This window comes from Planococcus citri, chromosome 2 (assembly GCF_950023065.1).
Source record: "Planococcus citri chromosome 2, ihPlaCitr1.1, whole genome shotgun sequence".
Classification (NCBI taxonomy): Eukaryota; Metazoa; Arthropoda; class Insecta; order Hemiptera; family Pseudococcidae; genus Planococcus; species Planococcus citri.
The window spans coordinates 908,585-935,039 of NC_088678.1; the positions used below are offsets into that span (position 1 = coordinate 908,585).

General features: G+C 35.6%; 6 protein-coding genes across 11 annotated transcripts; 2 read left to right on the top strand and 4 right to left on the bottom strand.

Moving 5' to 3' along the window:
• Positions 1-10: 10 nt before the first annotated feature.
• Positions 11-3,223, bottom strand: Mcm7 (minichromosome maintenance 7). The gene is made up of 11 exons (XM_065347686.1): positions 2,977-3,223; positions 2,791-2,891; positions 2,575-2,715; positions 2,380-2,504; positions 2,120-2,300; positions 1,905-2,042; positions 1,649-1,831; positions 1,368-1,578; positions 817-1,294; positions 369-731; positions 11-282 (listed from the first exon to the last, which is right to left on the bottom strand). The coding sequence occupies exons 1-11, from the start codon at positions 3,005-3,007 to the stop codon at positions 87-89; spliced, it is 2,148 nt and encodes a 715-aa protein (XP_065203758.1). The 5' UTR covers positions 3,008-3,223; the 3' UTR covers positions 11-86.
• Positions 3,224-3,366: 143 nt separating this feature from the next.
• LOC135833888 (mitochondrial import inner membrane translocase subunit TIM14) lies at positions 3,367-4,293 on the top strand. The gene is made up of 4 exons (XM_065347705.1): positions 3,367-3,537; positions 3,622-3,756; positions 3,838-3,948; positions 4,048-4,293. Exons 1-4 carry the CDS (start codon positions 3,535-3,537, stop codon positions 4,153-4,155), a joined length of 357 nt encoding a protein of 118 aa, XP_065203777.1. The 5' UTR covers positions 3,367-3,534; the 3' UTR covers positions 4,156-4,293.
• A 741-nt stretch (positions 4,294-5,034) lies between these two features.
• LOC135833879 (zinc finger protein 93-like) lies at positions 5,035-8,499 on the bottom strand. Of its 2 annotated transcripts, XM_065347691.1 has the most exons (7): positions 8,256-8,499; positions 8,095-8,171; positions 7,910-8,021; positions 7,320-7,825; positions 7,096-7,237; positions 6,470-7,011; positions 5,035-6,380 (listed from the first exon to the last, which is right to left on the bottom strand). In XM_065347691.1, the coding sequence occupies exons 2-7, from the start codon at positions 8,113-8,115 to the stop codon at positions 5,718-5,720; spliced, it is 1,986 nt and encodes a 661-aa protein (XP_065203763.1). In that variant the 5' UTR covers positions 8,116-8,171; positions 8,256-8,499; the 3' UTR covers positions 5,035-5,717. The 2 variants fall into 2 exon arrangements, with proteins under 2 accessions (XP_065203763.1, XP_065203762.1); XM_065347690.1 differs by having other exon boundaries at positions 8,095-8,499.
• Positions 8,500-8,836: 337 nt separating this feature from the next.
• On the bottom strand, positions 8,837-11,938 carry LOC135833875 (ribosomal RNA processing protein 1 homolog). The gene is made up of 7 exons (XM_065347685.1): positions 11,634-11,938; positions 11,485-11,564; positions 11,102-11,410; positions 10,826-11,014; positions 10,538-10,750; positions 9,397-10,465; positions 8,837-9,253 (listed from the first exon to the last, which is right to left on the bottom strand). The coding sequence occupies exons 1-7, from the start codon at positions 11,782-11,784 to the stop codon at positions 9,090-9,092; spliced, it is 2,175 nt and encodes a 724-aa protein (XP_065203757.1). The 5' UTR covers positions 11,785-11,938; the 3' UTR covers positions 8,837-9,089.
• A 214-nt stretch (positions 11,939-12,152) lies between these two features.
• Positions 12,153-17,565, top strand: Dna2 (DNA replication helicase/nuclease 2). Of its 2 annotated transcripts, none has more exons than XM_065347679.1 (17): positions 12,153-12,432; positions 12,512-12,629; positions 12,701-13,295; positions 13,366-13,512; positions 13,583-13,835; positions 13,923-14,113; positions 14,195-14,327; positions 14,408-14,538; positions 14,617-14,829; positions 14,905-15,099; positions 15,194-15,427; positions 15,497-15,789; positions 15,863-16,113; positions 16,197-16,390; positions 16,472-16,826; positions 16,916-17,089; positions 17,160-17,565. In XM_065347679.1, the coding sequence occupies exons 1-17, from the start codon at positions 12,409-12,411 to the stop codon at positions 17,325-17,327; spliced, it is 3,669 nt and encodes a 1,222-aa protein (XP_065203751.1). In that variant the 5' UTR covers positions 12,153-12,408; the 3' UTR covers positions 17,328-17,565. The 2 variants fall into 2 exon arrangements, with proteins under 2 accessions (XP_065203751.1, XP_065203752.1); XM_065347680.1 differs by having other exon boundaries at positions 12,704-13,295.
• A 179-nt stretch (positions 17,566-17,744) lies between these two features.
• LOC135833882 (basic salivary proline-rich protein 3-like) lies at positions 17,745-26,430 on the bottom strand. Of its 4 annotated transcripts, none has more exons than XM_065347694.1 (13): positions 26,322-26,430; positions 26,041-26,232; positions 25,770-25,891; positions 24,270-24,657; positions 23,998-24,179; positions 23,830-23,879; positions 23,396-23,759; positions 23,215-23,307; positions 22,938-23,140; positions 22,406-22,522; positions 18,716-21,562; positions 18,102-18,182; positions 17,745-18,016 (listed from the first exon to the last, which is right to left on the bottom strand). In XM_065347694.1, the coding sequence occupies exons 3-11, from the start codon at positions 25,889-25,891 to the stop codon at positions 21,513-21,515; spliced, it is 1,569 nt and encodes a 522-aa protein (XP_065203766.1). In that variant the 5' UTR covers positions 26,041-26,232; positions 26,322-26,430; the 3' UTR covers positions 17,745-18,016; positions 18,102-18,182; positions 18,716-21,512. The 4 variants fall into 4 exon arrangements, with proteins under 4 accessions (XP_065203766.1, XP_065203767.1, XP_065203769.1 ...); XM_065347695.1 differs by having other exon boundaries at positions 18,716-18,800; positions 21,491-21,562; positions 26,041-26,399; XM_065347697.1 differs by having other exon boundaries at positions 18,716-18,800; positions 26,041-26,399.
• Between the last annotated feature and the right edge of the window lie 25 nt (positions 26,431-26,455).

Here is a 26,455-nt window from a genome sequence, read left to right on the forward strand (position 1 = left end):
AGCAACAACGTACAAATTAAATAGTTATATTAAAAAATGAACACTTGTTCGATTAAATAAATTGTTAAAAAAAATAAATAAAATTTTTATGAAATATGTAAAGCATTATGGGTGACTTTCCATACGTCCAGTGCTTCGTAATTTTCGATGCATTCGTTGATATCGCCTTCTTGAAAACCTTTACTGAAACAATGCTCCTTAATATCTTTCAACTGAATTACAGTTCTTTGACCACGGAAATCTTGGATCAGTTGATAAATTCGATCGATAGGGCGTAGAACGCTGAAAATATTTTTTAAAAAGTTAGTTGCAATTAAGAAAGTTTTGAAAGCGTAAAATGAAGACTAAAAATATCACTCTAAGCTTACTTTTCGTTTCTTTGTTGGGAATGCTTGAGGGAATATTTGGACATCTCTAGAAGTCTCATAGATTCGGCGACGTCATCTTTCGTTACTACTTCGGCCAATCTTAATTTAGTTAAAGCTGTTGATAAACGTAAAATGGCCAAAAGGTTTCTCGCCGAAGTGAAAGTAGTATCATTAGTGTTTCGAGCTTCCCTCCTCATTTCCACATAGCAATCGACGATGTATTCGGTCAACGGTCTCGGAATAACGGGTACTATTTTCTGACACAAATTTATATAACGTCGCATAACGCTCATGGATACCGGCACTATGTCCATTGGCGGTTGTTTACAATGTTGATGCACGTATGTAATATGCTGAGCCAATCTGCGAACACGTTCGTTCAATAAATAAAGTTATTTGGCAAAAAGCTAATTCGCATTAACTACGTAGACGGGAAAAATATATTTACCTTAAATCGTTATCTTTATCGGGTCTGTCCTGGATCAACCAGAGTAAGTCGAAACGAGAAAGTAACGCAGCTGGCAGTTGAATGTTCTGTTCGATCGTTCTTTTAGGATCGTAACGACCAAAAGCGGGATTCGCAGCGGCTAAAATACTAACACGAGCGTTCAGTCTTGTCATGATACCCGCTTTGGCGATCGATATCGTTTGCTGTTCCATAACCTCGTGAATAGCTGTTCGGTCGTAATCGGACATTTTATCAAATTCGTCGATACAGCAAATACCTTGATCAGCTAATACTAGGGCTCCGCCTTCTAATATCATTTCACCAGTCAAAGGGTCTCGCATTACGGCTGCAGTTAATCCAACGCCGGAAGATCCACGACCAGTCGTGTATTGACTTCTTTTTGCCAATCTTTCGATGTAGGATAAAAGTTGAGATTTCGCAACACCAGGATCACCCATCAGACAAATATTAATATTACCTGAAAAAATTATAAAACGAAGATGAAACTGCGACTAACTTTAGAATGGAATTAAAAAAGGCGAACAGCTCACCTCGAATTTTCATTCCTTCGGGATTCTTATCCACACCTCCTACGAGTAATAAAAGTAAAGCTTTCTTTATGTCATCGTGACCGTATATTTCAGGAGCCAAACTAGCAGCCAATTTCGAATAAAAGTCTCCACTGGAGAGTTCTTCAATTTCTTCTGGGGTTAATTCGTCGTCCAAACCGCCTTCGTTTGATTTGTTCAAACATTGAACATCCTGCAAAATGAAAAACAAATTTAAAAATTGAATTTCAACATAAATAATTTCCCATCAAATATCAGCTTACGTGAGCTTCCAAGTAAGTTTCCGATAATAATCCTTGCGCAATTTGACGAAAACCAGATTTCAAAAGAGGCAAAAATATACCAGTGATAGAAACGTGATCTCCTGGTAACGCTTGCCTAGTTTTCTCTCCTCTACAGTATACTGTTAGAGAACGAGGTATATTTCCTACGGGAACTTGATCGCTCTGAAATGAATCGCAGTTAAGTATTTCACTAAAACGAAATGATACCGATAGATACGATATCGATGCTGCATACCAATTCTTGCACTTTCAGCTCTTGAAACTTCATAAATTTCGATCCTCTAGTTTGCAAATGTAATCTCCCACCGGATTTATTCAGCTGGCAGTCTTGACTCGGACACATCGTGACCGGTTTGAAAGACATCGAATTTACCTAAATGTTCATTTAAATACCGTAGGATCATTTCAGCGAAATTTTCAACGCATGAACGAACTAATGAATTTCCTTACCGGTTGATATGTTTCGGCGCCGCACATATCACAACAATACGTAGCAACCACCATCATCGGTTTTACTTCGGTACATCGCATAACAACTCCTCTAATTGTTACCAATCGACCAATATGTTCGGCTTTCACATCTCTAATGGGGATAATCTTACGACTTCCTGAATCCTTGAAATACACCTCGCTGCGAAAATGAAATATCAAATTAACATTAAGATTATTTATCGTAGAAAAATACGTTACTGAATAATCACACTACGCACTATCTACGTATCAACTCCGGAGGATAACGATTGTGGGAATCCCGTTGCTCGCCATTCTGATGCTGTCTTTGTTCCATCATCAACCGATGTTCAATATAAATATCTAAAGCATCTTTCGCTGCCACCTGTAAATCAGTTTATCGTAAGAGAAATTCTAACGAAATTCTAGACTTTTCAACCACTCTTCAAACGCACCTCTCTTTGTTTGTAGTTGGGAAGAACCGATTGAACTACGTCAGCGAATAGATTCGCGTATCGTCTCGTGTTTTCTAAAACTTTTTCCGCTAACTCAGGATCAAATTCCTCCAAGTCATCTACATTAATCACCAATTCAACCTATAACAACACGAGTACAGAATTGTGAAATCGTATTTTTTATGACAGAGGTAGAATGTCAAAAACAATAATTACCTGTTCACGATGAGCAACATTTGTAATTTGAGAAGCGTATACAAACACAGGGCCATCTTTATCTTTTCCTTTGAATGTTTGTAGAAAATCTTGAATTTTTTCTGAACAAGAAGACGATGTATGATATTAATATGCAATAAAATTGAATCGAGACCCGCAGAAATTAATGTATTCATGATTGATTACCTCGGTCACTGTCGTAAGCTACTTTTGACATGATCGGAGCACAATGAAGTTATGAATAACGATTACACTCAAAATACACACTATTCTCAAACTGTTTCTTCAATTTATAAGTTTTCCACGAATTATTTACAAGAAAATAGGGGAAACGACGTACTTTCCGATGGCCTAACAGAAAACGAGCACTACGATCAGAGGCAAAATTTTCCGATACCGATGTAAGGGAAAAAATAAATAACAACGAAAAATCCGCGGGAGAAAAATAACGAAAAATATTTTTTGACATTCGGGATGGAGGATGGAGAAAAGCAAAAACTTCATAAACGGTAAGGAGAGGGGATGGTAATGAGTGATCGACGGGGGGAGAGGAGGCACGAAAGTCACTGATAAGAAAGATAAGAAGACAAAGTATTACGAAATTTCGCTATAAGCTTTCTTTTTTGGAAACGAAAAATTCTAAATCGCGAGTAATTCTGACGAAATTTTACTATTTTGAAAAGTAATATACGTAATATGAATTAGATTGGAATTTGTGTTTTATGATACTATGATTTGAAAACAATGGTAAGTAGCCTTCGACAAAAATCTGTATGTGACTACAGTAATGATTTTGATTTCTTCTGAAATGTAAAAAATTTTCATTTTCAGGGTACCAATTTGATATTAGCTGGTCTTGGATTAGCCGCTGCAGGCTATGTCGGCAGATGTATCATACGCGCTTCTCCGCAATTCTCAAAAACCATGAAAGAATCGTTAAAGGCGCTCTCCAGCTTCGAATCATCTGTAAGTTTAACAATAAGGTTGTATTTCACTTTCAGTTTTTTAAAAGTAGGTATTAACTATATGCATTTTTGGTGATTTTAGAATTTTGCGAACAGCAAGTATTATAAAGGCGGATTTGAATCAACGATGACCAAACGAGAAGCTAGTTTGATATTAGGTGTTTCACCAACTACTTCCAAACTCAAAGTCAAGGTTTGTATTCAGGTTTTCATTTTCGCGGCAGTTTCATTCGCTCTCCACTTCTTTGAGAAATTGACGAATGTGCGTGTATTTTTATGTATTGTTTTGCAGGAAGCTCATAAGAGGATTATGTCTTTGAATCATCCTGATCGTGGTGGTTCTCCATATATTGCGGCGAAAATTAACGAAGCTAAGGATCTATTAGAAAACAATAAGTAAATCAAGATGTTTCGTTACTTAATGTTTAAGACATGTCACTGGAGTTATTTTAATTGTATAGTTAACTGTAGATCCGTAATTTAAAAAATGAATGTTGATTTGAAAAATCGTCAAGAACAATATAAAGTAGTTGATGTATTTTATTGGTTCACTTTTTTCTTTCGTTTGGTTTATTACCATCAAAATCAATAAATTAATATTTTTTTAAAATCAGTTCCAAGAGTAGCTTGAATATTTTTAAGCTATGGTATCATCAGTTCATCGCTATCATTCCGATTTGTTGAGATCAATGATCACGAGCAGATTTTAAAGAATTGAAAGTTATCGTATGGTCGCAGTGATCTGATTCAGAGTATTTGAACAATTCGGATTGAGCGATTATCGTTGAGAATTTGTTCAATTGGCCCTGCTGCATGGTTGATAATGATTCATAAAAAATTGAAAGATACTTATTTTCAGATTCTCAAGTTCTTCAAGTTGATTTCCAAAGTCGTCGTTGAGGTGATTTTTAAAAAAAAATCCAGGATCATTCTCTTCAAGTGCTTACCTTCACTTTCGTACCAAGTTTCAAATCAATTACCTATGTAGTTCTAGGACGAATGTAAAACACCTGAAAATCGTGAATGTCCTCCCCGGGAATAGAAAATCGCTTACACGATCAAAAATAATGATTCGGTAGTACCAAACAAAAAACAGCATAAAAATCGACAAAAGTCAACATCTGAAAAATCTCGAGTGAAATAGCAAAATAAAATCCTCCCCTTAAGAACACAATATCTCAATCGATCAAAACCTTTCTTTCAGGGTACACAGGCATGCCCGAATACGTATAGAATTTAATCTTACAGTAAAATTATACCGAAAAATCAAGCGGGAAAATCAACGTAAACGAAATTTACTTTACTCAAAAAATACGCAATAATATCACAAGTACATAATATTTAAAATAGTAACACAAAATCATACACGAAAAAATGAAACGGAATTAATTCAGTGGTAAAACATAGTTTCGTTTCAAGTACATATTTCCTTTTATTTTTGTAGCATCATTATTAAAACCACCTCGATTAACATGATCAACAATAATCGCGATCAGAATCTCTAAAAAATGCAATAGTCAAGAGAAGTCTCGTAATTCGTAAGAGAAAAATCGTATACACAAGAGCAAACTCCTCTTTCCCCTCCCACTACTGTCGAACGATTTTGAAGGGGTACTTAATTATAGTCAAAGCTGTACCATTTGTTCAAACAACTGTTAAAACACATGTCGAAGATGTGAAATAAAATAATGTCATTTCATCGAACTATCGTCATTTTAAACACATCGCAAAATTTGAAGGCGCAGTTGAAACGACGTCAATTTATGCATTCTCTTCTTCTCATCGTGTGAAAAAAATTCACGAATCGGCCAGCCGTATCGTCATCGAAAATCCAGGTAAAATGATCTATTAACAGATACGATTTTCATCCAAAGAATAATCTTCACTCGGTGTAATTCCGTTAATCATATTGAGTAGATAAAGCGCTTAATACTGCAGAATAGGTATTATTTACCAACACGTTTAAATTTCATTTAACCATTTACTGTACGAAAATGTATTCTCATCGTCGACTGGTATTTCAGGCACCGATAAATAATTAGAAGCGTATTGACGATTACATGCGTTTTCCATCATGCCACTAGTATCTTCGAACGAAGCGCTGAGATACTGGTTATCGAATTTACTACTCGTAGAAGCCATTTGAGAAGCATATTCGGCATTCAGAACATCGCCGAAATTCTGTGGCAAGTACTGGCGACAGGAGAATGAACGGAAATTCATCGGTGGCAAATTATTATCGACGTAATTAGCGGCCGACGTTTGGGCCAACATGTCGTAGTGTTTCGGATCCATGATGGATGATTTTTGCTCGGTGGCTTGTTGTAAGACGTGATCGACAACTTGAGCTGGTGCCAGGATGGAATTCAAACTTTCCTGGGATTCTACACTTCCATTGGATGATTTCGAAAAGTTATACGTGTCGCAGAGCACCTCATCGGCGCATAATAAGTCTACGTCGGTTAAACCGCTCAACGAGGTAATGTCAAATTCGTCCAGTTGATTTGTCGTGTCGACGATGTCTTTCGTTTGTTTGTTTTTCTGTTGTTTGACTACTTTCGGCGAGTTCAAAGCGTAGCCTTCTTCTTCGGTTGTAACGCGAGTTACGTTGTTCTTTTTTCCAGTCTACATAAGGGAAACGAAGGAGAATTAGATTCATTTCAATTTGCAATACAAACAGAATATATCAACTTGAAAGAAAAAATGATACTAACTATTTTGTGAGCGGTCAACAAATGTCTCCTTAAATTCGTACGAAACTTGTAAACTTGTCCACAAAAGCATTTGAATTCTTTCTCGTTAGAATGCGTCTTGAAATGTCGATTTAATCCACTTTTCAACTTGAACCTTTGGCCGCATATTTCACAACTGTAGTTACGTTCATTCGAGTGCACATAAACCGTATGATCTTTCAAGGCAGACAACGTATGAAAACACGAACCGCACTGATCGCAAATGAATTTCCTATTCTCGGTGTGTAAGTTGACATGTCTGCTTAAACTAGTAGCCAAAGCTGTTTTAAAATCACATAACGGGCATTTCAGTCTTTTATCGCCGGTGAAATGTGTCCTGAGTTGGTGTCGCGATAACGAGTCACGACTGGAGAACAGTTTCTTGCAAATATCACATTTGAAGATAGGATTATCTTCGCCATTTTTGTTCTGGTGCGACACGCTTTGAAGATGACGTTTGTAGTAACGATACACGGTGAACGTTTTCTTGCATACTTTACATACGAATTCCGAATCCCCTGCATCTTAATGTTGAACAAAGGTTAGTTTCAGTTATTGAGATATATTCGAGAGAGAAAAAAAAACAGTCTAGAGAATTAATCGCTTACATAAATGACGCTTTATGTGAACGCTAAGAAACGACTTCTTTCTGAAAGTCCTATCGCAATGAACACACTGAAACTTCTCCATGTCTTCTGTATCTTCATCGTTCGACGTTTCGTTCCCATTTACCACTAATTTCTCTTTAGGCTGAAAAAAAATACATTTGATCAGTAAGTTATTCGAACACATTGTTTTGATTTTGAAATTAAACAATAAATTTTCACTTTACTTGAGAATCTATTTTCGAATTAGCAACCTTGACGCCATTCTTCTCAAACTGGCATTTCATCTCGGAATGTGCCTCTTTATAATGATGATACAGTAACTTTTTCTGCTCGAACATCTCTTGGCATAATTTACATCCGTACCAATTATCGTACAATTTCATTCCGTGGTTATCTAGAGAATGCGACTGAAAAGTCTTCTTCGTTGGGAACGAATGATGACAAACTCTGCACACATATCGACCTCTGTTTTGGTTACAATCTGTCGCTTTATGACTATTGTAATCTTCGACGTTACGAAATATACACCGACATAGTAAACACGATAATGGATAATCTAAATGCGTCTGAGAATGATCGAATAATTGGAACTCGCTTTCCAAACGTTTGTCGCATTTGAAACACACGATTTTCTTCAAATGTTTTACATTATTCGTGAAGCACAGATGATTACGACATTTGTGTTTGTAGTTCTTTATGAGATTTTTAGATTCAGCGTTTACAGGTGAATCTGAATTGATGTATGAAAAGAAAAACAACACTCGAATAACTGTACGAATTTAAAATTTGAGTTTCAAATAATACGAGTATCTACCTGAACATAGAGATTTGCTTTTGTATGCTTCGGTAATCTTCTGTAAGTAGCTGACTGCTTCTAAGCGTTCTTGCATGTTCAATTTATCAACCGTGTTAACAACGGTGATGATCTAAATAAGAATTTATATCGCGATAATTAAAATAATACGCAGAAAGGTTTTTCAAAAATAGAATGTTACCTACTTGAGATTTGATTTGATCCATAGCTGCAAAGATGAACGCCAACAAGAATGAATCGATGCTTGGATGAAAGTTCCAATCTTTAAATACGAGGAAATGAATTGCAATATAAGGTTTACAGATGCCCAATATTCAATATCGAGGCCATGAAAGTATCAACATACTTTTGAATGTTTTTATAACGCGACGTCACCAAGAGACTCCATAACACTTTTCAACTGCAACGAATTCCAGCAGATACTTTGTATTTTTAATCATAGTTTAATGATGCACGAAACTGCATAACTTGAAATATTAGAATATAGAATAATTTGTAGATAATTACTGGGAAAAGAAAAGAAAAGATAATACTTATTCAAAAATAATAATAAACTATACACCACTACCACTATCATATCTATCGTAATTACTCCCCACCAATTTGCATCTATTTATTTATTTATTTAATTTGCATCATGGACGCTATTTTGAACACCTTGGTAATTTAAAGTTCGTGGTGTGGTGAATGTGTAGAGGAACAATACAATATAAAATACGTCAGTTCTCAGCGAAAATATAAAGCTTTCAAGCTCTGATAATTTTTATGATGAAGTCTTCCAACTAATTATTTAATTTTTAACGTCTTCTCGAATTGTTTATTGATATTATGCACCATGCACATGATCCTCGTAAGTACCTATTTGAGTTGGTACTTACAACAAAAAATAAAAGGATTTGTATCAAAATACAATTTAATTCAAACTCCAGTTCAACTAAAATAAAAACAGAATGAAATCAACGGATATCAGAAAATTATACGGACATCGAGCATAGTACAAAAAAATTATTTAAAAAAACAAATGTATTAAATCACATTGATTCTCTCCACAGGAGATAAACTACGTAAAAAACCGAATTTTTCGATTCAGTACATGTAGGTAAGGTAAGACAGAAAAATAGAAATACTTAGCACGATTTTGATTTACTTACATCAGCACCGAATTAAATATTCGTTTATTCTATTTCCTTTTTCGTTTGAATTTATTTTCGCCATTAACAAAATAGAAAGGATTGATCGGAGTAGTAACAGCAAATGGCTTAAGTATACCGCTGGTGGGTTTCTTTGAGCTAAGGAAATGTAATTCTGGCTTCGATTTAAGAACTTTTTCATACAACGGAATATCTGCAACGTGATGAATTCAAAATGAACATTTCAAAGAAGAGATTTTTTACCAAAAGAAAAAAAGCGCAGAAAAAGAAGACTCAATTCTTTATTAAAATTTCGTTGACAAAAAAACGTTTTAGATAAATTAATTCAATTTTAACCTTGACACCGGTTATCTTCCAATTTAAACAGGACTTTTTTCTGTTTTTCAGCAATTCTGAGACTTTTTCTGGCAGGCTCGGCTGTACTTTCACGGGGTTTTCTCGTTCTTTTAGAAACTGGGGTTGATACGGGAGCAGGAGTAGATTCGATTTCTCTACAACGGAGCGTTCCAGTAGCCTTTTCAGGTTCGTGAGGCACTTGGAGTTCTTGAGACACTTCTTCATCATCAGCTTCAGATTGAAAATCAACGACAACGTAGTCTCGGTCTTTTTTCATCAATTTTGGATGTGATTTTACAAGCGACGCTGGTACAATGGTTTCGCTTTCTGCATCGTTGGCTTTATCTTTAACATCATCTTCTTCGTACAATTGCACAGCAGGTTTATCGGAAAATGAAACAGAAAGTGAGTTGTTGCAAAGTTCTTCACTTGATCTTTTCTCATAATTGATTTCAGAGTCCGACGAGATTTCACATTTTTGATTCAATTCGTTCTCTTCTTTCTCAGCAGTCGCAGTGCCTTGATCTTCATTTTTATGCTCGTCTTCGTGCGTCGAAGCAAGTTCTTCAATTGTGTTTTCGTCTATTTCCAAGCAAATGTCTGATTCGTCATTTTCATTTGTTGATTTGGACTGTTCTGTAATGGGCACTGGATCAACGATTCTGCTTTTACTTTCGAAAATCGGTGATTTCTTATTCTCTTCAACGACCCAGTTCTCCGAATTGCCACTAATGCTGGCTTTCTTAGGAGGACTGGGTTTCTCAACAGATTCTGTAACACTCCAGTCGCTTGAGATGGAGGTTCTTTTCGTTGTTTCCTTTATGTTTGTTTTCGCTTGCACCACCGTGAACGTAGATTTACCAGCAGGTATTTGAATCAAATCGGTCAGGTTACGTAACTTTTTCAAGACTCTTTCTTCGTGCTGGGTTTCATCTTCATCTTCTTCTTCTAATTTTCGACACGATTCTTTTATCAATTTTGTCAGGGTTTGTTTGGGTTTTTTCAATTTTGGATTTTCTGTCATCTCACGAATAAGTTTATCGGTATCGGTAACTGATGATCTTAATTTCTGAAAACAAAACAACCTTGAGATAATAAACAACAATGGCGAAAACTAAGAAAATTGTCAATAAATATTTACCGAAATGCTGGTGAACATTGGGATAATTTGATTTAGGATATTTTTAGCTTTGATGGGAACGTCCGGTTTTGATATGTACTGCTCAATAAATTTCACGACAACGTGTTCATCAAACTCGATATAAGGAAGAAAAACATCTACACCTCCGGGTCTTGGATCTAAAGCACTTGTGTTCACTTTTTCGTCATCGAAGCCAGTCTTTTCGTCATTAGTCTACAAATATGAGTGAAAACCTAGAAATAAATATGCACAATGTTTTCCAATACAATTTAGAAATCGGAAGCTTACCTCATCATCGCAGTCTTCACTTAGAGCTTTTTGTTTAATGCACAATTTAAGCTGACGAACTAAGCCACCGAAAATATTCGCCTGAATACTATTCACAATTTGCATTGTCGGTTTCAGATTCGCAATACATTCGAAGTATCCTTTATATAATACTACCAACGCATCAGTTGATATTTTACCTTTAGAGATCTGAAAAATGATACAAGAAGTAGTAAAATAGAAATGCATGCATATTACACAATCATCAGCAATTCAGGATAAGACAATCGAACTCACTTTGGCAACTTCTTCATTAAAAATTTCGTTCACATGTAAAGCTAAACTATAAGGTAAAATTTGAATTGCGGCATACAACTCTTTACTAAACATTTCAAGTTTTTCAATATCCCATTCGTGATTTCTCAGCAGCATAAGGATTTGTCTCAAGAAACGACGAACTAACATCAAGAATTTATCGATTCTGTAATGGCTTATACGATCCCATTGCTTAACTAATGAATTAAAAAATCCTCTAACATAGTACATCGCTGCTTCGTAATTATCTAGGATATGCATCATACTGCTAACACATTCGGCGGCTTCTTCCTACGAATTTGTATCTGATTAGACCGGAAATAGAAAGAATAAACAGATATGTTAACATCTTGGCAGAATATTACCTGCACCAATGGTTTATCAGACATCCAAACGTAGTAAAAAAGTCCACTCCAAATACGAATAAAATCATCTTCTTCTACACCTAATGATATTCCAACACATTAAAAATTTACCTGAACAAATACGAAAAGAAGAGAATTAAGGAAGGTACCTTTTTTCGAGCCAATTTCACGAAACCATTTCTTCAAAGAAGATATTCCACGTTTTCTGACTTTCAAGTCGTTCGAGGTGAGAAGTTTGCATATTGATACTTCTTCAGTGACTATCTCCAACTTTTCGTTGTATTCTGCCATAGGAGCCATGATTCAATCTTTGATAAACTATCCCTAATAAATATGCACAATCAACATTTTAATTTGTAAATTACTAGATTTTTAATAATCTATTCGAGGATGAATAACCGAGAGTAAGTAAAACGGTTGATGAAAACTGAAAATTGAAAATAAAATTGTTATCAGTTTATCACAACACGTGCGACTCGCTACAGACATGAATGAAATCCTGGATAAAAATTTCAGAACTTGCAAATCACTTCGTTCTTGTTTTTGAACGAGTCACGGCCTCACGGATCTGTCACGGTCCCTCTCAGTCTCATCTACTGATCCGTTCACGAATCGTGAGACGCGAACGAAAATTTTTAGATTTTTTTTTTGATAAAAAAAAAGGTAAACAAAGTGTTCCCGGTTCCCGCCAAGTCCACATATAAATTTTTCATAAGTTCCAAGTTCGAACTTCGAACATCGTTTCATCTTGTTAATTAATGAAACATTTTTTCAAAAAATGGCCTATTATTGAAAGTTGATTTATCTACTCTACAGAAATACTGCACCAATTGCCGAATAAACTATAATGCTCGTTCAAAACTGAAGTTATCGTGATCAACTGAATACTAGCGAAAACAGCACGAATGTGCTATCGCTGGTAAAATGAGCTCGGGAAAATCAAAAGCGGTAACAATCTTCGTTCTCTTTGTATGTATTTGTATAATAAAAAATAATTATCATTAAACACTAATTATTACTTTTACAGAAACTATCAAAACAGTGCGATACGAACAGACAGACATCCATTCGAAGTTTCTTCTCAAGTAATTTTCGAAAGACGATCGCCGCCGAAAGTAATTCAAGAAACGCTCCTTTATCGAAACGTAAGCTTTTCTCTATGTATCGAGTATGTTCCTCATAATTATTTCAACGAGATGAAAACTGTCTTACACAGCAGTAGGGAAAGCAGTCATCGAAAAGAAATATGAAAAACAGGCTTTGCTGGAAAATGAAGTAACTGCATGTAAAAAAAATACTGAAAACAGCAGACCAGTTTTATCGACCAACTACAACTGTGTTAGCAGTGGATCATCGTTCGATAAATCTCAATCTTGCGTCAGCGCTAGTGAAAAAAGAAAATACGAAACCGACGACGTTCTTGCCGATTTACTGGGTGAATTGGAAAATTCATCGCCGGAAGACTACAATTATTTACAATCGCTCGCTCCTTCAAAAAAAATTGTTAATACTCCGCGAAAGAGTGAAACTGAACTGGACACAAAACGTCCGAAACTATCTCCTTCTTTATTGAAAAATGAAATCGCTGAAATCACGAACGGTACGAATTCCAGAAACGAACCGTTGCGCGTTAAGGTGAAAGTGAACAAACGTCGTGAAAGTAACAAAATTCCGCCGGCAAATTCGCCTGCGATGAAAAAATCCTCGGAGCAAAGTCATTCTGATTCAGAAGTTCCAAAATGTCTAGTCGATATAGAAAATTTGGCTGATTTATTAAACAGCGATTGTGACGATTGGTTAGCTTCGACTTGGTAAGGTATATTTTGAACGAATCGATTATTTCTCGTGCTTATCATTTAATTTAACTAAAACTGATTGCAGCGATTTGAACCTGAACGAATGGACATACTGCAAAGTAAATTCTGTTCAGTATTCCGCTATTGGTTTGACCCTGACGTTACAAAAAGCCGCCAAACCGTCCGAGACAGTTGGTTCATCAACAACCACTTGCGTGCTGAGAGGATGCTGGTGAGTGAGATCAATATGTAGACCCATCAGACGTTACAGAATCAAGTTAAGAATTGCGTGTTATGCGTAGGTTGGATACCCCGGTTAAGGAAGGGGACGTTGTTTGCGTGAAAGCTCATTTTGATCCGAAAAATAATCACTGGCTGGTTAACAACGAGCGAGGCTTCATCACCGTACATCCGGATGTTTTGATCACAGGCACTGGGATCGTTGGTTCGTTATTTTGTCAAAGACGTTCTGTTCTCAGTTACATTTTTCCCAGCTTCGATCCACCTAACGTCTCCATGATAGTCGGGTCTCTGGTTCACGAGTTGCTGCAAGAGGTACGCATAATTTACCTCTACGAGTACGATTACTGCAGCGATAACAAAATGAAATAATGTGTTTGAAATACGATTCCCCCCTTCAAGGTTTTAAGAAAAGAAATCCACACATTGGATGGTATACAACAAGTGGTTGACAATCTAGTCAGTTCTAAACGCACCTTATACTCAGCTTACGAATGTGATGTTGCTGTAACAGTTATTAGATCTCAATTAGAAGAATTTTCGCCTAAAATTTTCTCATTTGTGAATACTTATATGAAGGGATCAAATAGCTCGTGAGTATTTCTAGAACGATTTCACCAACTTTACAAAAAGTTTTCGGAAGGAAACGAAAATCAAATTTTTTTTTTTTTTAGAAACGATTCGAAAACGTGGTCAGGAGAAATTCTACAGATATTGAGCATCGAAGAGAATTTTTGGATTCCGCAGCTGGGAATTAAAGGAAAAACTGATGTCGTTCTAAAAGCTCGAAAAAACGATAAAATTAAGGTATTTTTTTGAAAAAATTTGATCGCTCTCGTAATCGAGTATTTTTTCATTGAAATACCGAATCGCTTTTTGATGTGCAGATTTTACCATTGGAATTAAAAACTGGTCGAGCGAGCAATTCTTCGGAACACAGAGGACAAGTCATACTGTATTTGATCATGATGAGTGAGATCGGCACCGACGTTGACGCTGGATTATTATTCTATCTCAGGTTTCTATATTCTTCGGTTCGTTCCATCGACGAATATTAGTTAAACGATATTAATTTCTGTACGTTACGATTCGTCAGAGAAAACAAGATAACTGAAATAAATCCTAAACATGCCGAACGAAGCGGACTAATGTGTATGAGAAACGGTTTAGTCAACTACATTGTTACCAACGAAACACCAATCCAGATATCGGAGACCGAATTTAAATTGCCCGATCTACCGGAGCCGATCAATCATCATAATGGTTGCGCTAAATGTCCATATTTAACCGTATGTTCGGCATCTCTTAGGTCAGTTACACTCGGGCTCGCGGCTTTTTTCTTTCATTTTTGCATAATTACTGACGAGTGAAAAAATTTACACAGTAAGCAACATCGAGAAAGTTTATCAAAAAGTAATCCGTTGAACGAATTGAGCGTTCAAGCATTAACTCATTTGACCGATTCGCACATCCGCTACGTATTTTTCTGGCTCGGTTTGCTCAAACTCGAAGAATGGGAACGAAAGAAAAATCGAACTTTTGATATATCTGATTTGTGGCACGTGAAAGTTGCCGAAAGGTTAGATATCCATAATTTACCCGTTTCAAATCTAGTGATTTGTTTTACTGTTTCCGTATTTTCAAGTTGAATAACTTCTTTGTCTATTTTTCAGAGAAGCACGCGGATATTGCGTGAGCAATTTACGCTTGCAAAGCGCCGACGTCCTCGGAAGTAGATTTTTACATAAGATGAGACGAATCTCCAATGATGGGGATGTTAGAGCGCTCAACAATTGCTCCTTAATCGAAGGCGATTACGTAGTTGTTAGCAAAGGACGTAGATACGCCATAGCCAGCGGATACGTTGATACGATAGAAGAACGAGATATATTTTTGAAACTTGACAGGTACATATAATTGTACCGTTCGATACAAAATATTCTTACTTTTCTCCTCACGTATTTTATATTTTTCAGAATGTTGGAAAAAGACGACAAGGAGTGTTACGTAGTGGATAAATATTCCATGTTCGACGGCTTACTAGGATTTAACACTTCTAGCCTACTTCTGCTATTCGAAAATACTGCTCCCGCGTATAATCTTCGATCTGTAATTATAGACTCTGTGATTCCTTCGTTCACTTCTCAAGTGGCTTGTTCTGTTCAAGATCACAGCATCTTGCGTACTTTGAACGAAACTCAGAAAAACGCCATTCTGAATACTTTACGAGCTGACCATTACACGCTCATCAAAGGAATGCCCGGAACTGGTGGGTAATCTCTCTTTTTCAGCGTTAGAAAAACCTTATCTCGAACATTATTCGAAATCGGCATTTATTTCAGGCAAAACAGCGACCGTCGTTGCATTAGTTAAATTACTCGTATCGTTGAATTACTCCGTACTGATTACCAGCCATACGCATTCGGCTGTCGACAATATTTTATTGCGTTTGAAAGATAGCGAAGTTGACTTTCTGCGACTTGGGTCCTACGTAAGGGTACACGATTCGCTGAAGAACTACTGCGAAGATCACGTGCTGGAAAAACATAACTTTAAAACTGTTGAAGATTTGGAGAATTTCTACAATAAAAAGGTACGAAATGGAATTAGGTGTAGGTGTACCTATTTGAACACGTATTTGAAATTTTTGTGCTCACATTTGTACGTTAATTACAGCAAGTAATAGCGGTCACTTGTATGGGATGCTCTCACGTGGTATTCAGAAAACGTCGATTCGATTATTGTATCGTAGACGAAGCTACTCAAGTTTTACAACCATCTGTGATAAAACCATTATTCTGTAGTAAAAAATTTGTTCTAATTGGTGATCCGGATCAACTTCCACCAGTTGTACAGTCGAAAAAAGCTAGGTAGATAATTATACCTATCAAATTTATGCACACTTTTCATACTCAAACTTTTGATATGTAATATTTCAATTTCATTGCCAGTCTTCTAGGTTTAAGCGAGAGTTTATTTAAAAAATTGGACAGATCGCCAGTTACATCTGTCTTGAATCTGCAATATCGAATGAACTCGCAAATAATGCAACTAGCAAATTCGTTCGCATACGAAAACGCGCTAGAATGCGCCAACGAACTTGTTAGCTCAGCTACTATCGTTAGCAATCCGTCCAAAATAAACAGCCAAGTTCCAGACTGGATGAAATTAGTGTTATCGAACAATCTGGATCACTCGATTATCTTATTAGATACGTCCAATATGAAGACAGCTTCTCCGATATCCGAATATTCCAATCAGAACGAAGCTGATATTACTTTTAGTATCGTACACAACTTGAACGAGGTACCTTGATAATTATTTTTCGCCAATTATTAAATATCGAACCTGTATGACTGATGGTTCGATTCCGAAATACTTACTACGTGTTACAGGTTTTCGATAAGAATCACGATGTCGGTATTATAGCTCCGTTTCGTGAACAAGTAAAACTTCTTCGTAATATGGCTCCAGCGGAGTGTCCTATTGAAATTAACACCGTAGATCAATACCAAGGCAGAGATAAAGACGTGATCATTTATTCCTGCACCAAAGCATCTAGTGCAGCGGTATGAAAAATGATTTTTTTTACTTTGTTCAACGTATGTATTTGTATCTACATATTTGAAATTTTTTCAGGATGTTGGAATTCTGAGCGATAAACGACGTCTCACCGTAGCCATCACTCGAGCTAAACGAAAATTGATTTTAATCGCCAATGTTACCGTTCTACGAACTTACGCCGTGTTTGACGAATTATTCAGTTTTATTCCGAAGACAAACATCGTTCAAGTTACTGGCATGTAGGTTTTTTGTTTTAGTCCATCGTTTGAAAAATGATGCAAGAAATGACTCACGAAATGAATTGCACAGTTGTTGACGTGTAAATTTGTATAACATATTTTTTTAAAACTTATATCACACGAATCCTCATTAATTTCTATGTACTTTCGTATTAACCTTGCAATTTTATTGTTTGTCAACTTCTTGAAGAACTGGTTATTTTTTTTTTAAAATATAAATTAAATTTTCACATTTTTTGACATTTGACATTTATTATTGAACGATAGGTCAAGTCGCAGAAAATTACAATTGACGAAAAATTATCAAACGGAAATTGCATTTACGATCATTGAGAAACTAGAATATAAATTATTACAGTAGGCATTGTCATATAGAAATGGAGGCCTATGACTAAGTATCAAGTTAATTATTCATCATCAATAACTGTTCAAAGAATTTATTTATTTTGAAAAAATATACTTCAACATTAAACATTGTATTACAGAACGACAGCATCCAAAATTTGAAAAATAAACAAATTTATCAACAATTACGTTCATTTGAACTCTTGATCATATAAAAGATAGAGATATCGCCATTTTCGTCTATTAATTCCGTCACTTTCAACTGCCGACTGCCTATATGTAACTTCATCATAACAATAACACCCATAAGTCAACGTGAACAGAAATGGACTTCTTTCAATCTGAAAACTATACAATTTTATAGAGTCGAACAAATAGCACACGTTCATTAATCATCCATCATGATTATGAGAGATAGAAAGGATCAACTCACCTAGTTTGGGTTTTCACACTAGTTTCAATCGATACTTCATACGTCTAACAACACTTTTCAACACTCGTTTCTTTGTTTCTTCTGAAAAATTGAAAAAAAAAAAAAAAAAATTAAAGAACGTATATGTACTAGTGAATTTTTCTCCTCTCACTTCCCTCCCTTTTAAAAAGCTGAATTTCATGGGAGAAACGTGTCAGACAATTTCAGCATACCAATTATCAACCCTTTTCTTTATTCTGCAAAAATTATTGGTCCCCTTGTATGAAGTGCCCCAAAATGACAAAAAAATCAAAAATATTATTTGAAGGCCGAGAAAAGTTTTTTCTTGAAGAGGCAGTTACGAGTATTTAGAAGAGTTCTGACCAAAAAATATGAGAAATTTTGAGCATTTTTTAAAAAATATTTTAATAAATCATTTTCGTCGTTTTTTTCAAACGGATGAGGAGAGGGAATTCCTAGCACAGCTTTGTAAGAGCTGGTAGAAATTTTCTTATAAAATTCAACAATTTTGTAAGGGTGGTGCGCAAAATAGCGAAATTTCAAAATGAAAGCTACATTTTACCACATACACAATAAAACGAATAAAACTAGTATTGAGAATGTGCTCGACTCACTTCAGATAACAGAAACGAAATCCTTGTTCCAATTGTCCGATTGGTAAAACTTCGGCTCTAATTTGCATGAAACTGCCTCAGCCCGCTGAAAAATTAATGACACATTAGTATCGAAACTTTCAACATAAAGTGATATTAAAAAATTCGGTTCAGTTTTTAAATCTCCAAGTTCGAAATTATACACCCGCAAAGCGTTACTTTACTAGACGTAGGTAGGTACTCCTTTTAAATTACCAATTTCAAATTTCACAAATAAAAATGCGTTAAAATTATAAGATGAAATGAAATGTAAGCGAATAAAATCGAGAGCATAGAACCATTAAGGTGGTATTGTAAACATTTCCAGATAAAATCATAGGTATACAATTATTATTTCAATAGGTGTGATACTTGGTAAAAAATGACGATTGATGAAAAATTACTAAATCAAAACTGTATCACGATAATGAAAAAAAAAAAAACGTCGAATATAAAATAATTAATTCGATACAAGTACATAGGTATTGTCATTCTACGAAAATGGTTACCTTAAAACCAAAAAAAAAATCTATAAAATGATCATGAATCATGCTCTCGAGTAAAATTCATAATTTTAAAAAGTAAAAATACGTCTTCTTCGTTCCCATGGAACTATTATTCCATGTTGATTATGTGATCACATCTTGTTAATAACACTACTAATCTATCACCGCTTCTGATTAAATTTGAGGCGAATTGAAATCCACTTTATTTGTCAATTAGGGGTAAATTTTCCTGCAATAATACTAAATTTTCATCGTTTAATTAATTAAATTTTTTCGTTAGAGGAAAAAATTGATAAAATACACGCAGTATCGATTCATTATTAAAAATAAATGTTTCAATCAGGCATCAGTTTTAAAACCAATCATGCGAATTGGTTTCTCAATTTGAATAAAGTTTTAAAAAATACTCAAAATTAATCAACGAACTTCCTCTATCATGATTCGTTATAATAACATAACGGTTGTAAAATACCAAAGCGCTTAATTATATAGGATTCAATTTAGTCACGACCCCAAAGCGACACCACAGGTGTGCATGAAGCATGTAGCATACAAAAACCAATAACGCTTTAATGTTCGATTAATACTACCACAATACAAACGATCTCCCACGAGGTACGAATCTGAAAATTGCATTTCGCCAGAGCCGGATAATCATCTACACGAGAATTTATTCATACTTCAGGGAGGAAGGGACAAAAAATACTAAGTTAATCGAAAGATAATTGAAAAAAAAAGTTACGACTCGAATTAGTCGCATAAAAGGGAGGGAAAAAAATTAAAAATCCGGATCTGGCACTGTAGACTTGTAAATTGAAAACAAAAACACCATACTTTACTTCTCCATTCTATAAACAAATCAATCTTCGTTTGGTTTTCGATGTAGACTGAATAAGCTTGAAATGAAAGCGCATCCTTGTTACGCCAAACACCTTAAATATGCATGTAATTTTCGGGTATTATAATAAAATACAGTTTGAAAAATACTAATTCTGGGCCATTGGCTCGGATAGTTACGGTTTGGATCGTTTGTTTTAAAGTTCATTCTTCCTACACAACTCTATACAAGAATTAATACGCCATAAATTGAAATCATATCTATAAATAATTGAAAAATTTTTCTTCTAGGCTCAAATCGAAAATTTTACTATTAGCACGAGTTAAAAATATCGTAATGTAAATTTTTGCCTCATCAAATTTTTTTCATTTCAAATCTGGAAAATTAATAGCATTAATTTATTAAATAATTATCATTCCTTCGAAATAAATTCAATACGTAAAAATAAATTAAGGGACAAAAAAATGATATTGAATAACACGAAACGATTTTCCAAACAAATGCACTATTTCTCAAAGTTCTTTCCGATGCTAGTAACTTGAACTTCACGTTTTTTTAAATTAAATACTAGAAAACAACTCTGTGCATGGAAATTACCGATCGAGAATTTCTCGAAAAACATCATTAAAAAGAAAATATTACATTTTAGATATGATTCAACTCCATCGGATGAGCCGGATTTCGCGATTTTGTTTCAATATTGGTATGTAACATAATGAATATGTAGAAGTACAAAAATTAAAATACCTTTAATTGTGAATATTTCGTACAGAACTATAAAATAAAAGTGTTTTCTTTATCAAATTGTTTCTATATACAATTAAAAAACAGGAAAAAAAATTGAACGATAAAATGAAAAAAAAATTGTAACTTATTCGCATTAGGTCTGTTGATTTTAGTAAACCATTCATTTAAAACATCAATAATAAGTACATACACGATTATAAGGGGAGGAAAAATTGAAAAAAATCCAATTAATGATTCAGCTTGAAAAGCAGCTGATTCTAATGTTTCAACATTTAAAAATAGGCACACACACACAAAAACAAAATTAATAACTTGGCTAAATAAAATTTTACGTATCACACTCGCGTACTTTTGTACTCGTAAGTCATAATTGAAATAATGATAGATAGGTCATTTCTTGTGTGATTTTCATGAAATTCGTCTCGCGATAAGTATCTAAGTATGTCATTTAAACGCATAAGTTTCAATAAGTAAAACTATTAATTAATACACGATCGCACATATGTATATCATCCGTAAAATTTATAATATTATTTTATTACGAGCATCGTGTTTGCATTTCTTTGTCTTTAGTAGTAAATTTGAACGAAAAATGATATCAAAATTGATACGACGCAAATCATCGCTAATTAGCCAACTACGAACCTAAACGCGAGTGCCACTTACCTAACTCCGCAGCACGAATATTTTAATACGAATAATTATTGTATGTTCCTACTGACTGACTGTAACTTGAATCTGAATAAAACATACAAAATCTAGCTTCACTATTTTCATAAAAACAACTTTCATTTCCAATACTTGAACTAATATTTTTTTGAAAATAATCCACCGGTAATCGCTTCAGTTGTATTCAATTTAGGTTTTATGTCAAAATAATTAGTTCATGAAATTGAAAATTAAAAATACGTGGAAGAAAATAAAAAGAAATACTATTCGATAAAACGTTGAAAAATTCAAAACAATAATCGTAGGCTTTCCAATATTCAAAATTTGATGTAAGGTAATAATATGTAGTATTCAGTTTGTTGATATAATTATGATCTTAATTCATCAACTATTTATTTATTCGACTTGATAATTCGTTAACGATTCGCACAACTTTTTCCTGAATTTTTTCAATATTCGTGGACTTACGTAAGACTAAACGTTACACCACATCATATTTCTGGGGGGAAAAACGCACAGATGGAGAGAATACCGATAGTTTCTTTCAGCAAATGAAATGATAAATCAAGATAAAGATAGATAAAATCTACAACCCTTTCAAGAGTTGGCACATTTCTAATATGTACTTCTATGAAGTTGCCGATACCGACACCGACATTTCAATAAAATGTCAAAAATAATAAGATAATCCGAAATTGGACATATTTTTCCGACGGAGCAAATTTCGAGTTCAATTCGGGTCAACAATACTATAATGTCAAATTCAAAGATGCGAGTTATTCCATGATAATGGATGACCTCGTAAGTTGATGGCGAATTTCAACTCAATTTACTCGAAATTAAAATTTCCGTTGAAAGTTATATCCTACTCGAGTACAGCTAAGATGAAAAATATTCATATTTGTACTTTACCTTGTGCAGGAGCGCCGTATCCAGAATTGTCCATGTAACCGGACGAATAATCGTCGTAACCGCCTTGATTAGGATAACTCGTGTTGGAATACCCTCCATACGAATCTACCGGTGCCGCTGTTTGCAAAAATGAAAAAAAAAAAACATTAATAATGTTCAAACTAAAAAATCAGCGTAGAAACTTCAAGTTTTGCTTGTATCAGTTTGTACATATAACGTGAAATTAATTAGTTCGCGTACATGTCAAAAACTGACCATTTTCATATTCCGTAGCGTATAGAATCATCGTACACCAGATTATACGACGACAATTATTCAGTTACGGGAAACGCAGTAATATTTTAGGCACAGATGAGAAATGTCTCATAAACTTCATCATGATACATCGATTACAAAAGATGTAACACCGCTGCATATGAATAACGCTTTTCCCAAAAGTAAAATGAATTCTTCGATGAGAAGCAAATCGAAAAACAAGTCGCTCTTTTGGGGATAAATTAATCTAGAATTCGATAAAATATCACGCACTAACCGGCTTTGTAACCGTATGGATCCGATCCAGGATGACCCATTGATTGACTATTGGAAGCTGGATGATATTCGGCTGACGAGTCGTAGCCTGAAGCTCCGCCACCGTATGAAGAATAACTCGGATCGTTACTATACGACGAATACGGAGCGTTCATCGAATACGAACTGTTCTGCGGACCCGACTGATAACTGTAATCGGGGGAGCTGAAAATACGTATCATCGAATCAAATTAGTTATGTTTTTCGAGACACGTTCACTGAAAAAATTCCACACGAACCTGTAACTCTGCGACTGTGATACATTCAACGGAGGTGGAGGCGCATTGTTGTACATATCGACTGGAGGAGGAACATCGTACGATGAATAAGCTCTGTAAACATTATACAGAAAATTAAAGCGATACCGATTACGAGTAAGTTAGTAATTTCAATCGCATCGAAGCCGATCATTTTACTCACGCTTGCGGAGGTGGCGGCTGCTGCTGGTATTGCCCGTAGCCGTTTGCTGGTAAAGGCGCATCGTAACGTACTCGTTTCGGCGGCATTGGAGGAGGCATGCCCATCGGTGGACCACCTCGTTTCACTGGACCCTGAGAACCGAGTACCGGAGGTGGTACAGCATACGACGAAGGAGGAGGCGGAGGTGCTGACGAGTATGGCACTGGAGGAGGTGGTAGCCCTCCCATCATATTTCCTCGACCAGGAGGTACTGGCGGACCACTTCGAGGTCCGAGGTTTGGCGGGCCTCCGCGATTCATCATCGTGTTACCTCTGTTCCCGACACCGCCACCCATTTGAGGAATATTCATCAAGGCGCCGCGACCTGAAAACACAAACATCCGTTCGAATCGATTTGCTGATGCTGAGCAGCGACTCTCATCGTGTTTACGTACCCATTCCTGCGGAACCTCTATTTCTGGGATTCAGTCCGTTTCTACCGCCACTGAAAGTATCGAGAGACTTTGATAAGTCGAAAAATTAGAGGCAATACAGAAAGCATTCCTTTGAGAAGTTTCGATTCGACGAACACCCAACGTAAGTACAATCGATGCAATACACACCGTAATGAAGGCTGATGTTGCATAGGATGAGACTGAGCTTGTTGAGGAAGTCCACCGCCACTCATTTGAGATGGAATCGGATGCACGTGTTTTGGCATATGAGGCGCATTCATGGAAGAATTCTGCTGTATCGGCGACGGTTGCGGATGATGAGGTGCAGAATGCATACTTTGTAACGGTGACTGAAACACAAATGAAAACAAAAAGGTTATGCGACAGCCGATACGCAAATTCGAGAGATAAATTTTGGAAGAATTCTCCAAATCGCTTACTTGGCCAGTATTTTGATTTCCTTTGGGACGATTATGTACTTTGATATTTCTATTCGGCATTCGGTTACCTATTTGAATAGGTCCTTGCCCAGAGACATTTTTCGGAATATTTCCATCTTTGGCATTCTTCATTGGTTCTTTCAAAGCACCATTGATTGGGATTGGACCAGCATCGCTCGAATTACCGCCATCGAGTCCAAGAGGCCGAGGAGGTAACATGGGTCTAGGTAACATTCCTCTAGGGCCTAGTGGTCCCATTGGTCCAGGTGGATGAATAGGAGGTCGCGGTAACATGACTGGAGCCATTCCTCGCGGCCTACCATGAGGGGGAGTCATTCCTCGGCCAACGAAAGGAGGAACTGGCGGCCCACCTCGCATTATTCCAGGTCTGAAAAATAATACTTCATTAGGCATACGAATAAAATATACTATGATCGTTTACATCGCAACATTTCGTTAACACACTACAATGTCATCAGAATACAGGATATTGTCAACATTCGTTAAAAATAATGGGTTCATCTCTGATGAGGGAGCCTGTATAAATCATCATAAGAGTAATACGTGAAGATAGATCTAAAGAAATTATTACATATACTGAAAAAAGTTTTCAGATCACAGGATACATCAACATCCAAAATAATAAAGGGTTCGTCTCTGATGAGGGAGCCTGTATAAATCATCATTAAAGTAATATTCGATCACTTAGTTCACGAAACATGTTTAAAGTTCGATCTAGAAGATTAGTTCGAAATAATGCTATATAAAGTTTTCAGATCACAGGATACTTCAACATTCAAAATAATAAAGGGTTCGTCTCTGATGAGGGAGCCTGTATAAATCATCATTAAAGTAATATTCGATCACTTAGTTCACGAAACATGTTTAAAGTTCGATCTAGAAGATCAGTTCGAAATAATGCTATATAAAGTTTTCAGATCACAGGATACTTCAACATTCAAAATAATAAAGGGTTCGTCTCTGATGAGGGAGCCTGTACAAATCATCATTCAAGTGAAATTTGTTCACTTAGCTCACGAAACATGTTTAAAGTAAGATCTAGAAGATGAGTCCAAAGTAATTCTAATTTATGTTATACATAAAACGTTTTCAGATCACAGGACACTTTCAACATTCAATATATTAAAGGGTTCGTCTCTGAAGAGGGAGCCTGCAGGAATCATCATCTCGATTGATTACATATTTATGTACTGTATATGTACCTTCAACATAATCTTCGTTCATTTCACGTCGACCGATATTTATCTTAGAAAACATTGAATACAACATACATCATACATCTTAAGAACGTTCATAAATTCTCAGAAAACAGGATATTTTCAACATGAAAAAATTGTAATGGGTTCACCTCTGATGAGGGAGCCTGTCAAGATTCATCATTGAAAACTACGATAATAACTCATTATTACACTATAATAACATAGGAAGGTAAATGGTAAATCAAAACTGTATGTTCAATAGAAGGGTAAAAACACAAACCTCAGAGGTGGTAATCTCATCCTTTCCATACCCATAACATTGCGTCCTCTTAGCGGAACAAGCGGCCACATTAACCCACCTCTGTTCCGAGGTGGTCGCATAAACCCTTCTCGCATTTCCATCTACACAGAAACAGAAAATCACAAAATTAACCATCATAACGACAAATCTAACACATTTGATTGACCCGTGTAAAAAAAACACGTGGACGTATCAATCAACAGATATAAACAATGAACTTCAAGAGTTGATACATCAGTTGAATAGTTACCTCGGAGATTGAATGATCTTTGTATTAGGTTCAAAGCGTCGTAAAATTCAAAACGATTTTCGATAAATAATGGTACGAGTTTTAACCAACGAAGTGTTTGAATTCATTAAATTAATCCGAAATTAATCTTAGATAGTGATAATAGAGAATGTGTGCTTGTGGAGATGACACCGACAAGGAACACTTCGCTTGCTACAAATTAGAGATCACACCCCGTAAATCAACTTCCAATAAACTTTACACTATTCCGCAGATAGAAATGAATACAATCGTTAACTTACGAGAAAAATCCTTACGAAATTTTAATTAAAAGAAAAAAAATAATTGAAAAATTATTAAAAATTTTCATCATAAAAAATGTCGTCAACCACCGCAGACTCCGCACCCCGCAACACCATAGCTGTGCAAGGTGCGA